At 27.6% G+C, this 20,458-nt stretch overlaps 1 protein-coding gene across 1 annotated transcript; it reads left to right on the top strand.

Annotated features, from left to right (window-relative positions):
- The first annotated feature begins 4,974 nt into the window (after nucleotides 1-4,974).
- On the top strand, nucleotides 4,975-7,261 carry LOC148195591 (uncharacterized). Its single transcript, XM_088093769.1, has one exon. It carries the CDS (start codon nucleotides 6,216-6,218, stop codon nucleotides 7,083-7,085), a length of 870 nt encoding a protein of 289 aa, XP_087949895.1. The 5' UTR covers nucleotides 4,975-6,215; the 3' UTR covers nucleotides 7,086-7,261.
- The last annotated feature ends 13,197 nt before the right edge of the window (nucleotides 7,262-20,458 follow it).

The following is a 20,458-nucleotide window of genomic DNA, read 5'->3' as shown; positions in this document are numbered from 1 at the left end:
GCTGTTTTTCTTCTTCTTTAATGGATTTCGTTTTTCATCTTCATTTTGGTTGAAGAGTGAAGTATTTACTTCCTTACTTTTCATTTACACGTTTTTCTTTTAATTTTAATTTTTCATAATTATTCTTTAAAATTTGGTTTAAAGAATGGAAACTCTGATTTAAAATAATTACCGGATATCAAAATCCGGTGTACCACTCTCCAAATTTCAAATTTTGGTTTAGGATTAAATTTTGAATATATCAAATTTCGATATAAGATTGTCTTAGAATTAAAAATCTAGTTTAGGAGTTTCTTAAAATTTGAAATCCAATTTTAGAGTGTCCCAAGTTTCAAAATTAGGTTTAGGAGTGTATTGAATTTTTCTATCCGATTTAGAAGTGTATCGAATTTTAAAATCTGATTTCTTAATCTCTCTAAGTTTCAAATCAAATTTAAAATTCTCGTGGATTTTGAATCTGGTTCTCTATTCTTTCTAATTTCGAAATCTGATTTAAAATTCTTCCAAATTTGAAATTTGGTTCTCTATTCTCCCAATCTTAAAATTTGATCTTGTTATCTTTTGGATTTTGAAATCTAGATAAAGAGTCTCTCATATTTCGAAATCTAGTTCTTTATTTTTTTTTAGTTTTACTTATTTGGTGTGCTTTGCTTTATGAATTTGTTATTGATTTCTATTTTAGTTATTATTATTCAACAAGTGAGATATTGTACGCTCATGTCACATTGTAGATGGTTAAAGTGTTGGTAATTAAGATGAAAGATTATCCTTTAAATTGTATGGAACTATAAGTAAATGAGAGTTTCATATGATATTTCTTTTCTTGTTATAAATGAAATGTGCATGGGAGATTATATTGATAATTTCACCATCAATGAGATTTTTCTTACATGTGATAAGTTAATTCAGTAGGTTCGAGAAATTTCTTTTCATCTTGACTTTGTTGTTATGATTATAAGATTTGATAATGCTAACGGTCAACCTAGGAGAAAAACATATGTATTGTTCAAATAAAAATACTAGGGAAGTCTTTGCTAATTGATTCACAATCATGGATACTTTTTGCTATGCTTTACACTTATTAAATTTTACTTTTTTTTTTAACGATTTGTCTTATTAATTACAAACTAATATGGACAAGTAGATGATTATATCATACATGAGTTATACTATTGTTAATCAATATAATATCATATCAGTTTGTTTGTCACCAATTCAAAATATTACGATCTTTCCACTGCGTATTACATTACCTTCCAATATAAGACAACATCTACTAATTAGTATAGGACATATTTATGGTTTTCATTTTGCGCAAGTAAAGCTATTAATATTTTCTACTAATATAAAATCATTTTATTTATTAATTCTATCTTTACAAATTCACTTACAATAATGTTATCCTATATTGATAGTGGGTATCATATTGTCTACCCCATTGTTACCCCAAGGTTTGGATGTGATCATCCTTTTATGTTAATAGGATGCAAACATTTATATAATTGATGAGCATAAATATCAATTATGTAGACCTCTAGCAGGATTGATATTTGTATCATGTAGCCACATTATATAAATGCAAATAATAAATACTAAGTTCTTCGGTTCCAAACATTAATACAAAGTTTAAAACAACGTAAGACACAATAAAAGCCCGGCTAATACATGTAAATAAACTAAGTTCAAAACAACATCAAATAAACATGTTATCCATATGTAGATGAACGTTTGTCTGGTACATTACAACCTCCTCTACTATTGAGGACATGTTCTTTGGATACCTCACAAACCATCTATAATGCCCCATTAGTCCAGTCTTATACTATAGTGTCCTCACTCATATCACAACAATCAACCATCTTTTGTAAGATAGTCACAACGTGTCTGATAGTGTCCTACCACGAGAACAACAACAAATTAATAACATTGTTTCATTAAATAAATACATAAACATTTTTTAGTTAGTATTGATAAACTGAATTATGACCTCGATCTCCTAGCCACTAGAATGTCATTTGGAAGATGCTAACGAAGCCGGTGTACGAGACTCGATCGATTGTCCTCAACACCACGAATAACATAAAGATGAGATACCTTTTTGAACCATTGCAGGTATCCAACAACCCATGAAGATGGAGAGGATGTTGCAATGAATTGACCAACACATTGCTCGACAAAGCATAACCTACAATCATCAATGTTGACAAGTCAGTCTCTAGAACAATATTTAGAGGTTGCATGATAGACTCTTTAAACCCAAATTGTCTTAACACACGTTTTGATAGACAACGGTAAACAATTTCACCCATCTCGATGTGATCCATATGGGCCTAGATAAACCATCATATGTCAAGACATCTAACTATACTATGTAGGCTCAAAGACAATGAAGTTGTGGGATGAAAAGTGGGAGGAAAAAAAGAACTATTGTGGGATGGAGGGTTGGTGTGTGGGGGGAGGGGAGAGAGTGAAAGAGAGAAATGTGAGTTTGACACTAATTAGAGTGAAAGTGTGGGAGGTGAATAAAAAGAGAGAAAAATTAAGTTTTATCCGAATTAAAGCAAAAGGACATTCTAAACTATTTAGGAAAATTTGAAAGTGTGAGAAGAAAAACGTGAACTCCTATGTGGCGATGAAATGTCGATTTAAGAAAAATGATACGATACTAAAAAAAGTTGTATAATGAATGCATGGCATATTTTCTTTAATATTTTTATTATTTTAAAACGTGGTATATATGATAAACATTTACTTTTTTGCACTTAAAATATATAACAAATAAACCTTTGTAAGCATATAAATTATTATAATTAAAGCTTAGAAGAAAGGGGAAAACATTAAAAATATCTAATCGAATATGTGAAGAAAACAAGGGTTTTATTGTCTATAATACATATTTTAATTTCTAAGAAATAATAAATAATAAATTTGAAATGTTTCTTTTTTAATTTAATTGTATTGTAAATGAGAAGCTTGTGTCGGTTAACAAACAAAATAAATAGTGTCCTGCAATATTAAAACAAAAGTTCTTACACATAATAAATAAATGGCTTTATTTGCATTAACTGCATAGCAAATACTTACCCTCTTTCTGAAAAGTAAAAATGCCAATTGAATAGGTTAAACTGTTTCCACATTACACCTACATATGTACAACTATTTACACCAAATAAAGTACCAATTCCAACCAACAACGGTTGAAAAAAGTAAGGAATATAACTAAGTGTTTGGTAAAAACAATCTAAAATGTTAAGTTTTACAAACAAACTTTAGCATCGTATAGTTGAAAGTTTTTTTCTTTTTTTTTGTCCCAATTTTCACACATCTGTTTCTCCTAAATTGCATATTTTAATTTAGTGAGTTATAACTCACCAACCAATTAGGTACATCAATTTAAAAATCTAAATACAGCTCCTTACTTTTCGTATCACCTTTCACTAAATCATCTTATTACATGCTAGTGTGATTAAAAAAAAAGTACTGCATACTTTTATAATATAAAACACAAGTGATAACAGTGATTGTACAATAAATAATGAATATAATGTGTTATTAAAGGTTGTAAGTGATTTAAAAATTGTAAATAAAGTTATGAAAGAAATATTGATAATAATGAAAATAAGATCTACATAAATGTTTATACCAAAACAGCATATCCCTTATATATAGTTGTAAATAAAGAAAATTAACTTTTGAAACTAAACGAATCCTTTTGGATTTGAAATTACGGATAGGATTTAATATTATGAAAAAGGAATTATAAAAAGTAGAAAAAAAATAAAATTAATTCTTTAATAAGTCAAAATTTGTTTTACATAAGTTAATTTGTAAAATTGTGTTATGTAACATTTCTAAATTATATATCTTTCCATTAATTTTAATTAAAAAATATATGCTCTAGTTTATTTTATTGAGAGAAATTAAGTCATTTAGTGTTAAAAAACTTTTACTGGTAATCAATAACTATCATTAGCAAATTAATAGTGAGTACTAAAATTATACTTAAAAATTTATTTATCTTTTTGCAGTTTTGTTTCATTGTCTAAAGGTGTAAAGCTTATTTATGTTGAGTGAAAAGAGGGTAAGATAAATATCTTGTAGACACTTATTCTCATTATTATAAAGTAAAGTTTGAAGCACAATAATTTCAAAGAGAGGATTCCGATATTTTCGGAAAAAGAGAATCATAAAGTGTCATTATAATGATACTGGAACTGTACTTCTGTTCGTTAAAAATGTAATTCGTTTGGTTCTCCAATAATAGTATAGAACAAAGTTTCTTTTATTTAATTTCATAATAATATTAAATTTCATGAAATTAATTTGGAAATTAGTGTTGTCACATTCGTCTATCTAAATTTCTCAATCGAATGATGAAACAATAATGTGAAGACATAAGATAGTTCTGTAACAACGTAAGAACAATAATATCTTAGAAAAAAATAAAAATAAGACTAAATACATGTTTAATAATGGATAATGATACTTTGACAACATTTTTTTGACAATATTTTAACATTATCTACGTGTCATTCTGTGATTGGTCTAGGTTAATGTTTATGATTATTATTATTATTATGGAGTAATTTTAGATCAATCACAGAATTACAATATTAAAATGTGGTTAAAAAATTGTTGTCAAAGTATCATTATCTTTTAAAGATCATTTAATTTGGTTAAAAATTCAATTTTTTAAATGAATTATTTAAAGACGACTAGGTCCAACAAATTTACGTCACCGTGAAGGTTCAACCAGAACACATTTAGTGAAAAAGTGAAAAACGAAAGTTTGACATACGAAAATTTAAATATTTACAAATTTGTTTAATTTTTTATAGTTTAATTTATACATTATTATAATAAAATTGTATTATTAATATAACTTTGGAATAACCGTTTAAATATTAATAAATTTATTATATACAGCAATTTCTTGATTAGATAATAAATAAACAAATTCACCTTACCGTACATATATGTGTCTGAACGTAATTACGAAAAAAAAAATCTTGTCTTTTGACTTAAAGATCAGTAAATTCGAAATACGTTTATCTTAAAGATTACTATTAAATAAAAAGTCAACGAATTCTGGTTCTCCGCAAAACACCGGTCAGGATGAATAAGGAATAATAGACTCGGTAATTAAACAACTATTAATTAAATAAGAGATTGTTAAATTAAAATAAATTAAATTTATAATTTACTAATCTAGTTTAAAAAAAAATAGCAAACACACGTTAAGAAATCTCACGAACATGTAATTAAAAAGATTATCAATGATAAACTCGAATTAGAAAATACTACTAGGAAATAGAAAACAGAAAAGCAAACCAGAAACAATGAAAAACCAACGATTTCTTATCTTATCGAAAACCAAGAAAAGCCGCGGAGACAAAACATTACATCAATTAATCATTATAATTATCTTATCTTAAACCTCTGATCAAAAGTCAACACCCTTCCGATTACTTGTTTAAAAACTTGTTAATCCATGTGCAGCAGCACATGTTAAAACAAAATAATCTCAGACACAACAATTTTCATAATTAAAAATAAATAATAATTTTCAGGTGTTTGTGAATATTAATAATTGCAGAAAGGAAAAATTATATAAAAAAAGAAAAAAATATTTATGGAGTAAGTAAAGAGTTTTAATGATATGTAATTAATGGGGTTTAATGAGCATTGATGAATAAAATAAGCTTATTTCCATGAAGGAAGAGGAATTAGTTGTTAGAGTTATGGTAAGAGTTTATGAAATTTACTATTTTGATGAATTAATCAAGCAGGCAATGGAAAATGAATGGATAATAATAAGACAGAGGGCAATGGGGTGTTGTAATGAAGCAAACCTTCCTTATCCAACTTGTTAACAAAGCTGGTCCTCCATCTTTTTCCATCATGCCAAGTAACTTTCTTTGACCCTCTCTTTCTCTCTCTCTCTCTCTCTTTCTTTTTTTTCTCTTATTATTCGCTTTCTCGTTCTCTATTTACCTTCAAACCCACACTAAGCAAACCCTCTCTCTCTCTCTCTCTTTCTCTCTTTTTTATTTGTTTGTTTATTTCTGTTTGCAAGAACAAGACAAAGCTTATTCCTTTAAATTCTTCGTCGGATCCTTCGCTTTTTCTTTTCTCTCCTAACTCCCAACGACACAATTGCTACCACCAAGATTTAAAACAAGAAACGGTGTCGTATTTTTAAATAAAACGCAACAATGAGGTGTAAGAAGCACTTACCTGACCTCACCAGCACAATCGGCGTTTGCGCGTCGTGTCTCCGGGAACGTCTCCACCCTATCTACGTAGCCCAGGTCCAGGCCCAGGCCCATGCCCAATCCGGAGAAAACGCAGCTCCCCAGCCCAATCCGGAGGAGAAACCTGCGCCCATCAATTTCCCGCGCTCGGTGTCCCCCTACGTCTCGCGCAGAAAATCCGACTGCGACGGCCGCCGAGAGAGGCTCTTCTACGGCACGCCGCAGGCTAAACCTGCCGCGCGCGACGGCGGAGCTGTGGCGGAGAAGCGGAGACACGGCGGCGGAAGGTTCTGGATGTTCTCGAACATTTTCCGTGGCAGATCGCACAAGACGGAGGTCGCGCGTCGGGAACCGTACGAGGAACGGCCAACGGGATCGTCGTGGTTCACGACTATGCTCCCTGCGCGCCACCACAAAGGCGGCGAAACCGACAGACGGAGATTCAGGCGCGCGGATCGTGGTATGTCGCCGTCAACGGCGGCTGATTTAAGCGATGAGGCGGCGCAGGAGCGGTCCGATTCCGGGAATTCGACGGAGTGTTCGCCTCAGAGACAGAATCCGACGCCTGCAACGGCACATCGGCGGTCTCGGATGAGTGCCGGCGGCGGAGCCAAGGGACTGTCGACGAGCATGGCGTTCTGTCTGAGTCCTTTGGTTCGGGCGAGTCCGAACCAGCATTGGACCCATAACAATAATAATACCAATAATAGTAAAGGATTGGGCCAGGAGATGGGTGCTGGTGGGCCCCACCACATATCATCTGCGGCGTCGTATTGCGCCAATCGGTCGCGGAAGCTAGCGGATTTCGGCAGGAACCCGCACAACCGTTGATTTTGCGGACCGTGGTACGGGCTTGTGTTTTTGTCCGTTTGCGTTTCGTTTTGTAGATTCTTTTTTTCTTTTTTTTCTTCTCTCTTCTTTCTCACTTTGTATAGTTCACATAGCTCATTGCAATTTACAAAAGAAAAAAAATATATACTTTTCAAAATATGAGTTTGATACTTTCAGATTGATGTGTTACTGATTAGGAAAAGTTTCTCTTTTTTGTGATAAATCTTGAATATGGATGAATTATCTTGTCTAGTGTGAAAGTTAATTTCGTAAAAAAATGTTACTGTAGTTAAATTTGTAGATTAATTTGTTAATTAGTATTAGTTCAATTATTGATAGCATTTAAGTTGATGTAGCAATTAATTTTAATTTCATTGTTATAATTAATCACATTTTAACTGTGAAACACTTCAATTCTATTGCTATATATGTATTCTCACCTTAAAATAATGACTAATTTTTCTTGATTTATTTTTCTATTCTAAAATAATAGTACAAAATTGCAGGATTATTGAAAATTTAAGCCTGATTTTGTCAATAGCATTGTAAGAAAAATTTAGTTAGGACTAACTTTATGCTCTTGATGTTAACCGAAGAAAATGACTAATTAGAGAAATAAAAAAATATAAAATTTTTGTTTATAAAAATATTTGTAAGAGGAAGAAAAGTGACAAGCTAGTTTAAAATTCATCTTGAGTTGAATTAATGTAAAAATTGGTTCAACACGAATTATTAAAAAATGTTTTAAGAGAATATTATTTTGATTCTTTTTCTTCAAAGATAGTAAAAGTATCTGTCATTTTTATGTATGATTGGACTTTAAATTTAAATAGTTTATGAAATATTGTTTTTACTTTCTATTTTGAAGGTTAAAAGCTTGTAAAATATGTTTTTTAGTTTTTAGGATAATTAAATTATAATCTTACATTTTTCACATTATTTATATAAAATTTATTTTAATAGCTCATAGTTTTTTTCTCTCACTAATATAAGTGTAAGGTTAAAGAAACAATATACTGCAAACATACTAGTCGATATTATTAATACAAGAGATAATAAATTTTTAAAAGATAAATTTTGTATATATATTTAACACAACTCATAAGTAGCATTATTAAGATTATGTTACTTATCTGGAATTATCAGCTCTCAATAGATGATTTTAATATTAATAAATATGAATAAGTAATTGAATTAATCTCAGTATTACATATGAAATTTTAGACTATCTCACTATTTTTATAATCTAAATATACATATTTTTTAATGATATAAGTATTAACTTTGTCACAAAACCCTAAATCATATTGCCACCTAATATACTTATTTACAATTTCAGTCTCATAATATCACAAATTCACAACCTTATACAAGAGATCAAGGTATGTACCATTAGACACAAAGAAATGAACATTCTATATATTCCGTGAAATCGCTTAGCATCATTCATGTACTCTCAAATAAGACACAATCATAAGAATTCTCTACCTTAATCATACAATCAATACAAATTTCTTTCTATTTTTTTTTTCAAACAATATTTAAATAACCCTTTTTGTAAACTAATTTATAAAAAATTTAAAATAAATTTAGTTTATGAAATACAAAATTTTTGTTTAAATATGCTCGTCTCAAGACTATTATTTTTCCTCTTAAATCTTGAAATGTATCATCAACACTATCTTACAATTTTATATAATTTAAAAAAGAGATTGTTACTTGAAAAGGAACTTATTTCTTACAAGTTGAATCAAAATATTTGTATATAAGATCATTTTGATTCTATGTAAAGTTGACATATCATTTTGATATATTTTAAAAAAAAGTTTTGTTAATCAAACCTAGTCCATTTGACGAGTTTATAGAACCTACTCACAAACTTATTTTTATAGCTATAGCCATTAATCACCGATTTGGTAAGGAAGAAAAAGCATTTCAAATTGAATTGTCTTGTTGCATGAAACATTAGGCATTGAATTCGATATAAAGGTGAAGCAAGAAGAATAATGCATAGGGTTGAACCTTGGAAAATGCTTAATATTATTAGGCCTTACTTTCTGCCTGCATTATTACTCTCAACGTTTAGCTCACAATTTGGTGTGTAGGCTGTGGTGTGCTACGCATAAAAGAGAAGAGAGAAATTAACGAAGACAACTTTTTCCTTAGGTTAACTAACATTTTTTCTCCAATAATGATTCTTTTAGTTTGGTCCTGATCTTAATTTCATCCAAATTTAAAAATAAAAAATAGTCAATATAGTTTTTTCTGTCAAATTTATAGTGAAAACGTGCTAGTAACATTCATTCTTGATAGAAATTTCAAGGAAAAAATCATTAGAGAAATAGAATACTAATTAGATCTAAGTTCAACCTACATAAATTATTAAAATCATCTTTAATTCAAAATCTTAAGGAAATCAATAGGTTTTTTTATTTTATAAGATATCCAACTTTTCCATTTTTAATTAATATAAAACTTAGACTCACATTTAAATTTTAAATTATTTTTCTCTAAAATCTTTTTCATATTGGTGCATTCCATCTCAATCGAAAACATTCATAATCACAAGTATCTTAATGACAACCTTCTGATATCTAAAATTATTCATCCATATTGTACTCGTGTGAGTTGGTCACTAAATGAACCATCAACCTCATACTATTGATGAGCTTTTTGATAAGAGAATTCATTAGGAAGACACAACACTAATGAAAACTGAGTCTAAACCACATAAAAGATTAATATCACCTTCAATCTAAAACTTTAAAACAAGTTTATAGGTCTTCAAAATTTTATAAGATATTCAACTTTCTCATTTTTACTTAATGTGAAAGTTAGTTTCAAACTTAAATTTAGTTCATATCATTTATTTTTTTCATCAATAAATCAACTTTGACTTATAAGATATCATTTGTTATTTACCACATGTCATTACTATACAATTATTATCATCAATTTGATTAAAGAGCTCTCTTAACTAATTTTCTAAAAAATGTTATATTAAATTAAGAACATTCAAAATAACGATAGATTAAAAACAATTATCATAGTACTAGAACAAAAAAAAAAAGACTACTTAACCTTTTCTTTATAACAACTTTGCTCAAAGAATATTTATTAATTTTATAAAATAAAGAATTAAATTTGTATAAAAACTTAATAATAATTATTAGTAAGATTTTTTTTAATTATAAATATAAACATAAAATTTTGCTAAAAATTGACTTTGATACTGGTCAAACAATCTATTCATTGGATCACGTAATATAAAAAATATAAATTTAGAAATGTTTCTAATTTTTATTTGAATATATTTTGGATTATGTTTTAGAAAAATAAATATGAATTTTGGAAGTTGGTTTTTAAGAAATTATAGAGAAGCAAGAAGATGAGTTTGTGTTTTGTTAAATGTGAATGTAGTAGGTGAAGGAAAGTAACATCTAATAATTAGGTTTTCAATTGAAAGTAGTGAGTAGTTACCCACATTATGTGGCAGCAATTTAAGCTCTTAGGTAAATGCATTTATGTATAAATAATGTTCAACATTGATTAATATACATGAGTGAGTGTAATATGTCTTTAGCATTAAAAGGTTGCAGACTCTGAACCCTTAAAGACTATAAGGTTGTTTTTGCATTAAAACTGTACAAATAGTCATACCAATTTAATTTCTTATCTCCAACGTATAAAATAAAAAATAATTCAGTATCATTTTTATATTTTGTTAATTTTTAAACTCTCTCAACATACATTTTTTTTAAATACTTTTTGTTTCTGATGTGAGATCGAGTCATTTCAAACATTTATACAATTTTTCTTTTGATGTTGTCCGGTTGCTACTCCGTCCAGTCTTCGTCTTCACTTCACCATCTGGAGAGGTATCTGCCAAAGGTTCTCCGATACTTAAGTCAGCAAATTGTTCGTACGGAAGTTCAGCCTATTAATCTCAATCTATTACTACTAATTATTATTTATCTTAATCCTTATAAAGAAAACTTGTCTATCGAATAAGGTCATACATCCTTGATTATAGTCGTTCGGTCTTATTTGCTGGCCTAGTTGCATTCCTCCGCTGCTTAACTGTTTTCTCTTCTCTAGAGTCGTCTGATTTACTTGATTTGGATTATTACTTAAGGTTGTCCAACCCCTACGATACACTTTTAGAAAAAGAAAAGTTAGAAGAAAAAAATGAAATAAGTTTTTCTACAAATTAAAATTAACTTATATACAAGTTAAAACAATGTAAAATACATGCGAGAGAATTTATTTAAATTACATTATAAAAAAGTAACTTTTAATTTTTTTTTCTTACTCTTTTTTCTAAAAATGTTTTATGGAGAAAATGTCATACACCATCTTTGTCTCTTGAAATGAGTTACTAGGTTTTGGGCCTTTAAAAAATTTGAGAAATTTGGGCCTTTAAAAAATTTGAGAAATTTAGGCCTTTGAGATATTACTCTCCAAGTTAAGGTAATTTATTCTTGCGCCTCTATAATTTCAATCTGCAACTGTATCAATTTAAAAATTTCAAATTTATTTTTCTGGAATTAAATAAATATTAAAATTATTTGGTGCAGAAAGAAATTTCCCAAGTTAAGTTGCCATTGAGGGAGGTATTTTTCATCTGCACCCCCACAAACTATTCTCCCTTCACCTCCATTCATTTATTTCTCACAATTCCAATTTTTCTAACATATTTAAAATAACGAAGATATCTATGTGCACTATGCATTCTGAAATATATTAATGTTTAGAATATCTTATCCATAATTATATAAATGATGTTAATATAATTCTGTAATATCATTTATGGGTATTTTAGAATGCTGATTCCAAATAATATTGAATTCTATTTTAAAATTCATCTTTTATAACATGTTTGATACTATTTTAGAATTTCGACTTTCTAACTTTTCAATATATCTAGGGAAATAACAATCGACGTGTTATTTGGTGGATGGAGTCGACAAACAGGTGTAATGAGAATGGCTTGGTTCTTGGTTGAAATGATGAAGAATAGAAGGGTATTTCATTCTACATCTCGAACCTTTTTACCTTTTACCATGCATCTCCAATTTCCATACAACACATAATGTTAATAAATTTCTTGATAAAATTATGATTTAAATCCTCGGATGGTTCTTATATTTGTTGGGGAATTTCAAGTGGGTCATCGTATTTGCAACTGTCTCAATTGGATCCAAATATTTGAAAAATTGAGCCAATTTTGCCATGTCCGTTAAGTTTTCACATACGGCGTTAACAGATGCTGACGTGGTGCACAGATAATATGTTGATATGTATTGTTTGATTACGTGAACTTTGTTATTTAAATAAGAGTGTTTGACATGGCACCAATCTAATTGTTTACTTTAGGGAACTAGGGATTTCATTTGCAAATTAGGGATTTCATTTGGTCAGTGTGAGAAGAGGAATTGCAATCTTAGAGAAGACGACGAAGACAATCACGTGCAGGTGGACGAATCGAACCAAAATTGGACACAAGTTAAGGTTAATTTCCTTTCGTGGTTGGTTTTCTGTTTGGGACATGTGAAGGTATAATGGGTTTTGCGTTTACGACATACTGCGTCTTTGTTTTAGGGATGAGTAACCTGAAATTGGTTTTGTGTTGTTCTCTCACTATTTATAATGTGTTGTGGTCCCGATTTTGCATGTTGAATTATGTACAGTGTAGACATTATGGTCCAGATTTTTCATTTTTGAATTGTTTAAAAGTAGTGGTCCCCTGTCTGTGTGAGTGTTTCCTTAGTGGGGATGTTACTTTGTTCTCCTGTTCCCTGTCAGTGTGAGTGTTTCGTTAGTGAGTATTCCCCATTTGAGTGGTAGAGAGTGTAATAATAATGATTCCCCCTCCCCCTAATGTACAGGTATTAAAAGCAAGTGGTTCATATATAATATAACATGGATGATGACCGTATGAAAGTTGTGGTCCATCATACTAGAGATTTTGTTAGTGATGATAATGAGAACTTAAAATTTGATGGAGAGATAGTAGAATGGTCTTGTGATCCAGACTTATGGAGCTATTTTGGCATATTAGCTTCAGTGAAAGGCTTAGGTCATATAGACGTTAAAGTAAAACTAGTGTCATTTTATGCCAGAAATGTACTGGGATTATCTTTGTACTATGTTATATATGAATGATATGTATGAATATAGTAATCTTAAGTGGATTTGCCATATTGTATAATGTTAATGTATGTATTTAACTAGGAATTTTTTATGTGATGTCATCCTAACTTTACCAAACACTCAAACTCATATAGAGAATGATGTTTAGGTGATAAGAGTTAAAGAAAGCTTCTTAGTCTAAGAAAGTAGTATGAAATGTATCGTGTCTTATTGATGATATAAGAATTTATCATGTCATATGAATAGAACTTTGTCCAAATGTAATGACTCTATAAAGCACAAGAGTTTAAGACAGGTGGAGGAGTTCATTATAATCTAACTCAATTACATATGTCGAGTCTAGAGTGTATATATGAATTTGAGGGAGATGTATTGATGAGATATTTTAACTTATGATAAATTTCAATTGTCACAAGGTTACCTTGTTTTTTCTGTTTATCATTATGGTTTGTTCTCTTATTATGATTGTATGTTACACAATAACAAAAGATAGTACAAGTTTGGATGGTGAGTAGTAATAAAGTTATTTGATACTATGTTTGACAAATGCTTTAGGCTAGTGCTAAAAAAATTAGATTTATCGACAAACAAAATTTGTCAACAAAGACTTAGTGATGGTAAAAAATTCGACGATAAAATGCTTGTTGATAAATTTTACCAATAGATCAAACAATTCGTTCGTAATTATTAATGACCAAAAATATGTCAATAATTATCTGTCGATAATTACCAATAGAAGAAAATGTCAATAATTATTCGTCGACAAATATCTATTAATAGTTGCTGATAATTTTTTTTTGTTCGTAAAATATATTGTAAATATTGCGATTTGATTTTCTTCTTCCTCCTCTTCCTTTTCTTTTTCCTTTTTTTTTCTTCTTTCTCTTATTCTTCTTCGTGCTCCTCATCCTTTTTCATTGTCATTGGTAGTTATTGTTGTTATTGCCATCACTACTTCCACCACCTTTGGTCCTTCCTTCCTCTCCACTTTTTCCTCTTTTTCTTCTTACTCCCCCTCTTTCATCTCTCATTTTCCTCCTCTTCAGCTTTATTCTCCATGTTCTTTTCTTCTTCTCTCTCACTTATCTTTATTTAATTTATAACACATTTTTCGTTAAATTTAACTGAAAAATTGACACCCAATTTACTCACAAATTTGTTAAAAAATTATGGATGAATTTTCAAAAATTCAATTAATGATAAATTTATTAAAGATTTTAAAAAAATTACAACAATTTATCAACAAATTTTAAAAGAAAAATCATTAGCGACAAATTTTACCACCTTATTAAAGCTAAAACTAAAACTAAATAACACCCGTTTTACTAATAAAAATATTGTTTGCAGTATAAATACATTAATGACAAATTTTACTAAAAGATCTATTACCAATAAAAACAAATATTCGTCCACAATTAAATTCCTAAAATTTGTCGATTAATTCTATTTTAATAATAATTTGTTTCCATCAATAATACTATTTTATTAATAATTATTTTTCCTCAATAAATTTTTATTAATATATATATATATATATATATATATATATATAAATTATAAAATGACTTAATTAGTATTTGATATTACCAATTGGATTGTTACACAAATAGAAGTCATTAATTCATGGTTCAAATTCAGTTTAATAATTTGGATTAAGAAAATTTTTGAAAATCAACATTTAATAAATTATTATGAGAAGAAGGGGAGTAAAACTTTAAAATAATATTTTCTTAACTCGTTATCTTCTGATAACTTTAGCTTATTTCAATCAAACAATCGAAAAATAATTCCTGCTCGATTATATTTTCTTAAAGAAGTAACTACCATATGTAAAACAACTAAAATAACTTCTTTAAATGACTCATAAATTATTTAAATTTCTTCATTTTGGTTCTTTTATCATTTTTTTTATTATAACAGCATGACATGTTATTCGAAGTATGAACTCAACATTCATATCGAACAACATTTTTAGCAATATTACCTTCATCTACAACCATACTTTTTCTTTTAATTATTTTATGTTAGTGCCAATGCACATAGATTTAGATAGTATTTTTGTTCGTTATATTAATGAAAAACAATATAACATACTAAATATAAACTCAAAACTCTCTAAATGCATTAATCAAACTCTCCACCTCACTTTTTTAACGTAAGCATCGTCACAAGATTTATTTCTTTTTAATTTAAGCAAAAAAAGAAATATTTGGAATCTTCAAATCGAGTAGTTTCAATAATTTTAAATTGATTATACCAACAAATATTAGACAAAAATTTCAGTTAATCCAGTAACATTATGAAGAAATAAAATAATCATTTTGTAGAACTTGAAAATATAACGTATTCACAATTTACAATTCCAAAAAAGAAAAAATTGCTTTAATACAAAATTGTCTTATTTACATCGTACTTTTATGTAATGTTATATAAATATTGATTTTTACATCTAAATAATTTGATAATAAAATATTAAATGCTGTCGTGTTTTTGTGTACGCATATCAAATCTAAAATTTTATAATTAGTATAAATAAATAACATTATGATCAATTTATCATTTTGAATAGAATAATCATTCATTCTTTTCAATTTAATAATAATTAATAAAATAAATAACATTAATTGTTAATTTGTCAATTTAAACAATTTATGAAAATATTGTGCTTTAATTTTCAAGTTATCAATAAGGTACATGTCATCCATTGACATCTTGCCTGATTTTACTTTTCTTGAATCATTAAGATACAAATTACCCATCTTCATAATTTTCAATATTTTTTTCTAAATTACATGATATTGGTAAAATGTTATAAAAATGGCTCGTACCAATAATATTTGATTGACGTGATGAGTAAGTATAACTTATGATTAGATGTATTGTGCAACAATGAACACATAGATAGATAAAATAATAATAAAATAAAGATGCATGATACCCGAGAATTTAATTTTTTATTCAGTTCTATGTGTAAGTTGTCCTTGTCTATCACTGTTTTTTAGGACAGTTCAAACTGTTCAAACTATTAGACATAATTAGAGAAATATATGATTAATAATACCAACTATGAGGATTAATTACGGACATGTATAATTAAGTTCTACATTATTTAATAATAATAATACGGTTAATTTGAGTAAAGTTGAATATAAATAATATCTTTAATGAGGTAATTAGTGTAAGTTTTGTTGTTAAAGTGGTGATAACAAATAAATGTTTCTCATTAAAGTAGGAAATAATTCATAGCAATAATATAGATGCATTTCATGTTATTATTTTCTATTAACAGAGTAAACTGTTTATTTTAAATTGATCATTTATAAGAGTTAAAAAGTTTTATTATTTGTGGTTGAGAACTTGCCACCATTTAGCTGAAGGTACAATTTCAAGTACATCTATTTTTTTTATAGTTTTTGCAATATATTTTTATAATATACTTTAACATTTTGTAATTATTTCAAAATTTTATATATTGTATATTGTCTCTATAAAAAAATTATAACAAAAAACCATTAAAAGTGCTAAAAGCAGAAAAAATTTGGAGTAATAGTTACAATGTGATTGAAGGATAAAAGTTTTATACCATTATCATACAAATTTAAAAAATACTTCCTCCTCCAACTCCATTCACATAATTTAAAAATTCACATAATTTAAAAATTAATAAAGTTAAAAACATTAATTCATTCACTTTCTTTAATCTTAATTATCTAAACTCTATTTTCTTTTTCTCTCTTCAATCAGCAGCTTCACCTATCACTTTCATTATTCATCCTTTCATCTCTGGTTTTTTTCTACCAGAAGTGGAGTGAATAAAACTTGAGCTTCAAAATTACTTTACATATACGAAGGTGTTAAAATTTAGTCCATAACATAACATGTTTCATAAAAAAACAAACACAACTTCTGTCATTTACAGGAAAAACATCATTTTTCTAGCATTTTACTAGAATCAGGTTTTTAACTTTTCCTTAGGGTTTTTTTCTTGGTCCCCTCAAGCATATAAAAACTAAACCATCCTAAATAAGTTCCAAAAACAAACCTTTTTCTTTATTTGTATATGTGGTAGCTTCTTTCTCACCACCTTGTTCTTCACAACCACTTTTTCTCTTTCCTGCAAAATCTTGCAGATTCTTCTGCTGCTTTTCATGGTAGAACTGCAATGATTGTGACGTGACATACAACAGTGACCCGTGCTAGTGTATCAAATAATCTCAGAACACAAATCCCCAGCTCAAGAACAAGAACCTATATAACCTATTTTTTAGACCAAGCAGCCTCAATTTTCACAAATATACTTGTTGTGTTACTCTTTGCAAAACCAAACAAAAAATAAAGTGTGTTGTTGTGTATCAATTTCTTATCCAGTCAGAACTCCAATGATTTCTTAGATCACCACTCAACATCACCATATTTTATCATTGTTCATCTAATTAACACACCATAAACTATTAGTATAAAAAAATGTTTTTAACATGCAAGCCTATATCACTGTAAAAACTGTAAACACAATTCAAATCCAAAATTCAAAACTAAACTAAAACAATTTAAAAGTTTAGTTTATAAAATAACATTTACACTTACTGTAAATTCATCTTATGTTCAATTAATGTAAAATTTTCAACATCTTTAAAATTATATATATATTTATATAAAAAAGAAAATAAAATATTAAAGTGTATATTTATATATATATATATATATATATATATATATATGTTTATTTATTTTATGTACAAAAACCAATATATAATATAGATCTATCCTTTTAAAGACAATGAAAAGTCCTACACATGTACATTAAGGAATGGTTGATATATGTATGATTCATTCAACCGAAACCCTAATATTGTAAAAGTTGTAAAATAATTGTATATGAAAAAAAAAAGCAAATGGGTAAGGTTCAAAGCAAGAAAATAGACAAAAGAGATGAGAGAAATAAAACCATGTTTTTTTTTTCCTTTTGAAAATTGTAGACGAAAACTAGAATCCATGGACTGAATTGTATGATACACTAGCATGGATCACAGTTGCACATCACATGAACTTGGAATGAATAGAGAAATTGAAACCAAAAGCCATAGTAAAAAAGAAATGGTGTGAGAGAAAGAGAAGAAGAAGATGATGAAGAAGAAAGGAAGGTTTTGATGAAGAAGATGATGGTTTGATCAATGTTTTGGGGAGTTTTATATCATAAGAAGGGCTTGGGATTTGGTGAACCGACAAACGTACCAATCAAAATTGATTATCTATCTTTGGGTGAGTTCTTAATTTCTACTCGTTAAACATGCAAATTGTACTTGCACCGTTGGATTTGAGACCTGGACACGTGTCGCGCAATCGGAGGCAAGATGCAGGGTATCAGCAAACGCCATTCCCATCCAAGGCGGGGTGCACGTGCTTCAACAAACCCAAATACTTTATTCTTTATTCATTTGTGTTCTGCACAATTCTGTGCTTCTAATTAGGATAGATAAATTGTTTTTACGTGTTAAAATTTATAGTTTAAAAATATTTTTAGTATTTTATATTTAAAATATTTATGGATGTACCTGTTAAGATAATTTTCTTGAATAAAGACTGGGGAATATTTAATAAGACTCCAACTATTTTCTGGATTTTTTTTGGTCTTATAATATAGTTTTATGATATTTTTTGGATTTTTATCATAGCATAGTATCTAATTCATTTGAATTGGCCATTTTACTATAAACTTACTTTAACACTACTAATAGAAAAATTTTCTAAAAGAAAAGTAAAGAAAATTTAAAATTAATGAGTCATTAGTAAATTATAGAAGAAATTATGATATTATTTCTGACTTAAAAGTGTTTCTAGGTCTTTCTTTCCTGTATGTTATTTAAGTTTTGCTTTTCATCTTTAACCTGAACATTTTATTTGTTCATATTTAAGTTTTTAATGATTTTATTACCTAACATTGTCAAAATAAATACACTGACAATTATATTAAATATTAATTTCAATAAAAGTTAATATAAACAATGTAGTTTTTAAATAAATAAAGAAAAACATACTGTGATTTTGAGTTCTGTATCTTAATATTAAGGGTGATGGTTGAATCTGAACAATTTATAAGTAAAACAGCATTTGAACAATTTACAAGTAAAATTAAATTAAAAGTAATATATATCTAATTAAATTTGAACAATTTGAACAATTAAAATTGACTTCATGTGTCTTTGTAACTGATAAAGATACTTATGTTAACTGGCCACAACACAGTCAATATTTTAAAATTAAGCATTATTTAGAATTTTATAAATAATTAAAAATAGTATAAAATAATAATTATTAAAAAAATAAAATTACTAATTAAAGTGACATGTTTTAATTTAAAATTTAATAACTGGGAAAATAGAATTTTAAACATTCATCATACAATAAAAATAAAATTATGTAATAAAAATATAGTAATGATACAATTTATTAATGTAATATACTAATGTGATAAATTATTAAGAAACTTACTAATGTTTATAATTATAATATTTTATAAATAAAGTAATAATAAGTACAATACAATATTTTTTAAAATTTAAATATTAATATAAATTACTTTATGTATATTATATCAATAAATCACTAAATTTTAATAAATTGATTTTAATGAAATATAATTTAAAAAGTTTTATAAATATAAGAAAACATTTTTACTAAATTGTAACTTTTTACAATATATTTTTAACATTTGAAATCCTCACTCCCTTCTATCTACTTGTCTTTTTCTATAACTCATTTCTTGCAAAATCTGATCATACGTCATCGTAGTTAAAGAATTAAGAGATGTTTCCATCCGTAATAAGTTTCTATAGTTTTTTTTTTCTCTTTCCTTATATAATTTTTTTGCAATGAAAATATTAATCCTTTTAAATTCGTTTATCATATATTAAAATTTTGTTATATTTTTTTCAAATAGTTTTACACTTATATTTGAAAAATCTAAAGAAAGAAATTTTAGGTAAAGAAAATATTTATATTTTTTCATGTTAAATTAAATGTGTCCTTTTATATATAATTATAAAACTTTGATTTCTACTCTCTTTTATAAATATTTTTATTTATGTATATTTAACTTGTATTTTGAAATATTATATATTACACGATATTTTTTATTACTTTTTTTGAGGGTGTTAGACGTTTTAAAGTTCTTAGTGAATGAATAGTGTAGGGTATTCTCATAATTTTGGTATGTTACACAA

Source organism: Vigna umbellata, chromosome 7, assembly GCF_029865625.1.
Source record: "Vigna umbellata cultivar VRB3 chromosome 7, Vumbellata_1.0, whole genome shotgun sequence".
Classification (NCBI taxonomy): Eukaryota; Viridiplantae; Streptophyta; class Magnoliopsida; order Fabales; family Fabaceae; genus Vigna; species Vigna umbellata.
Note: the sequence above shows the minus strand (reverse complement) of the source record. Positions and strands in the feature narration are given on the sequence as shown.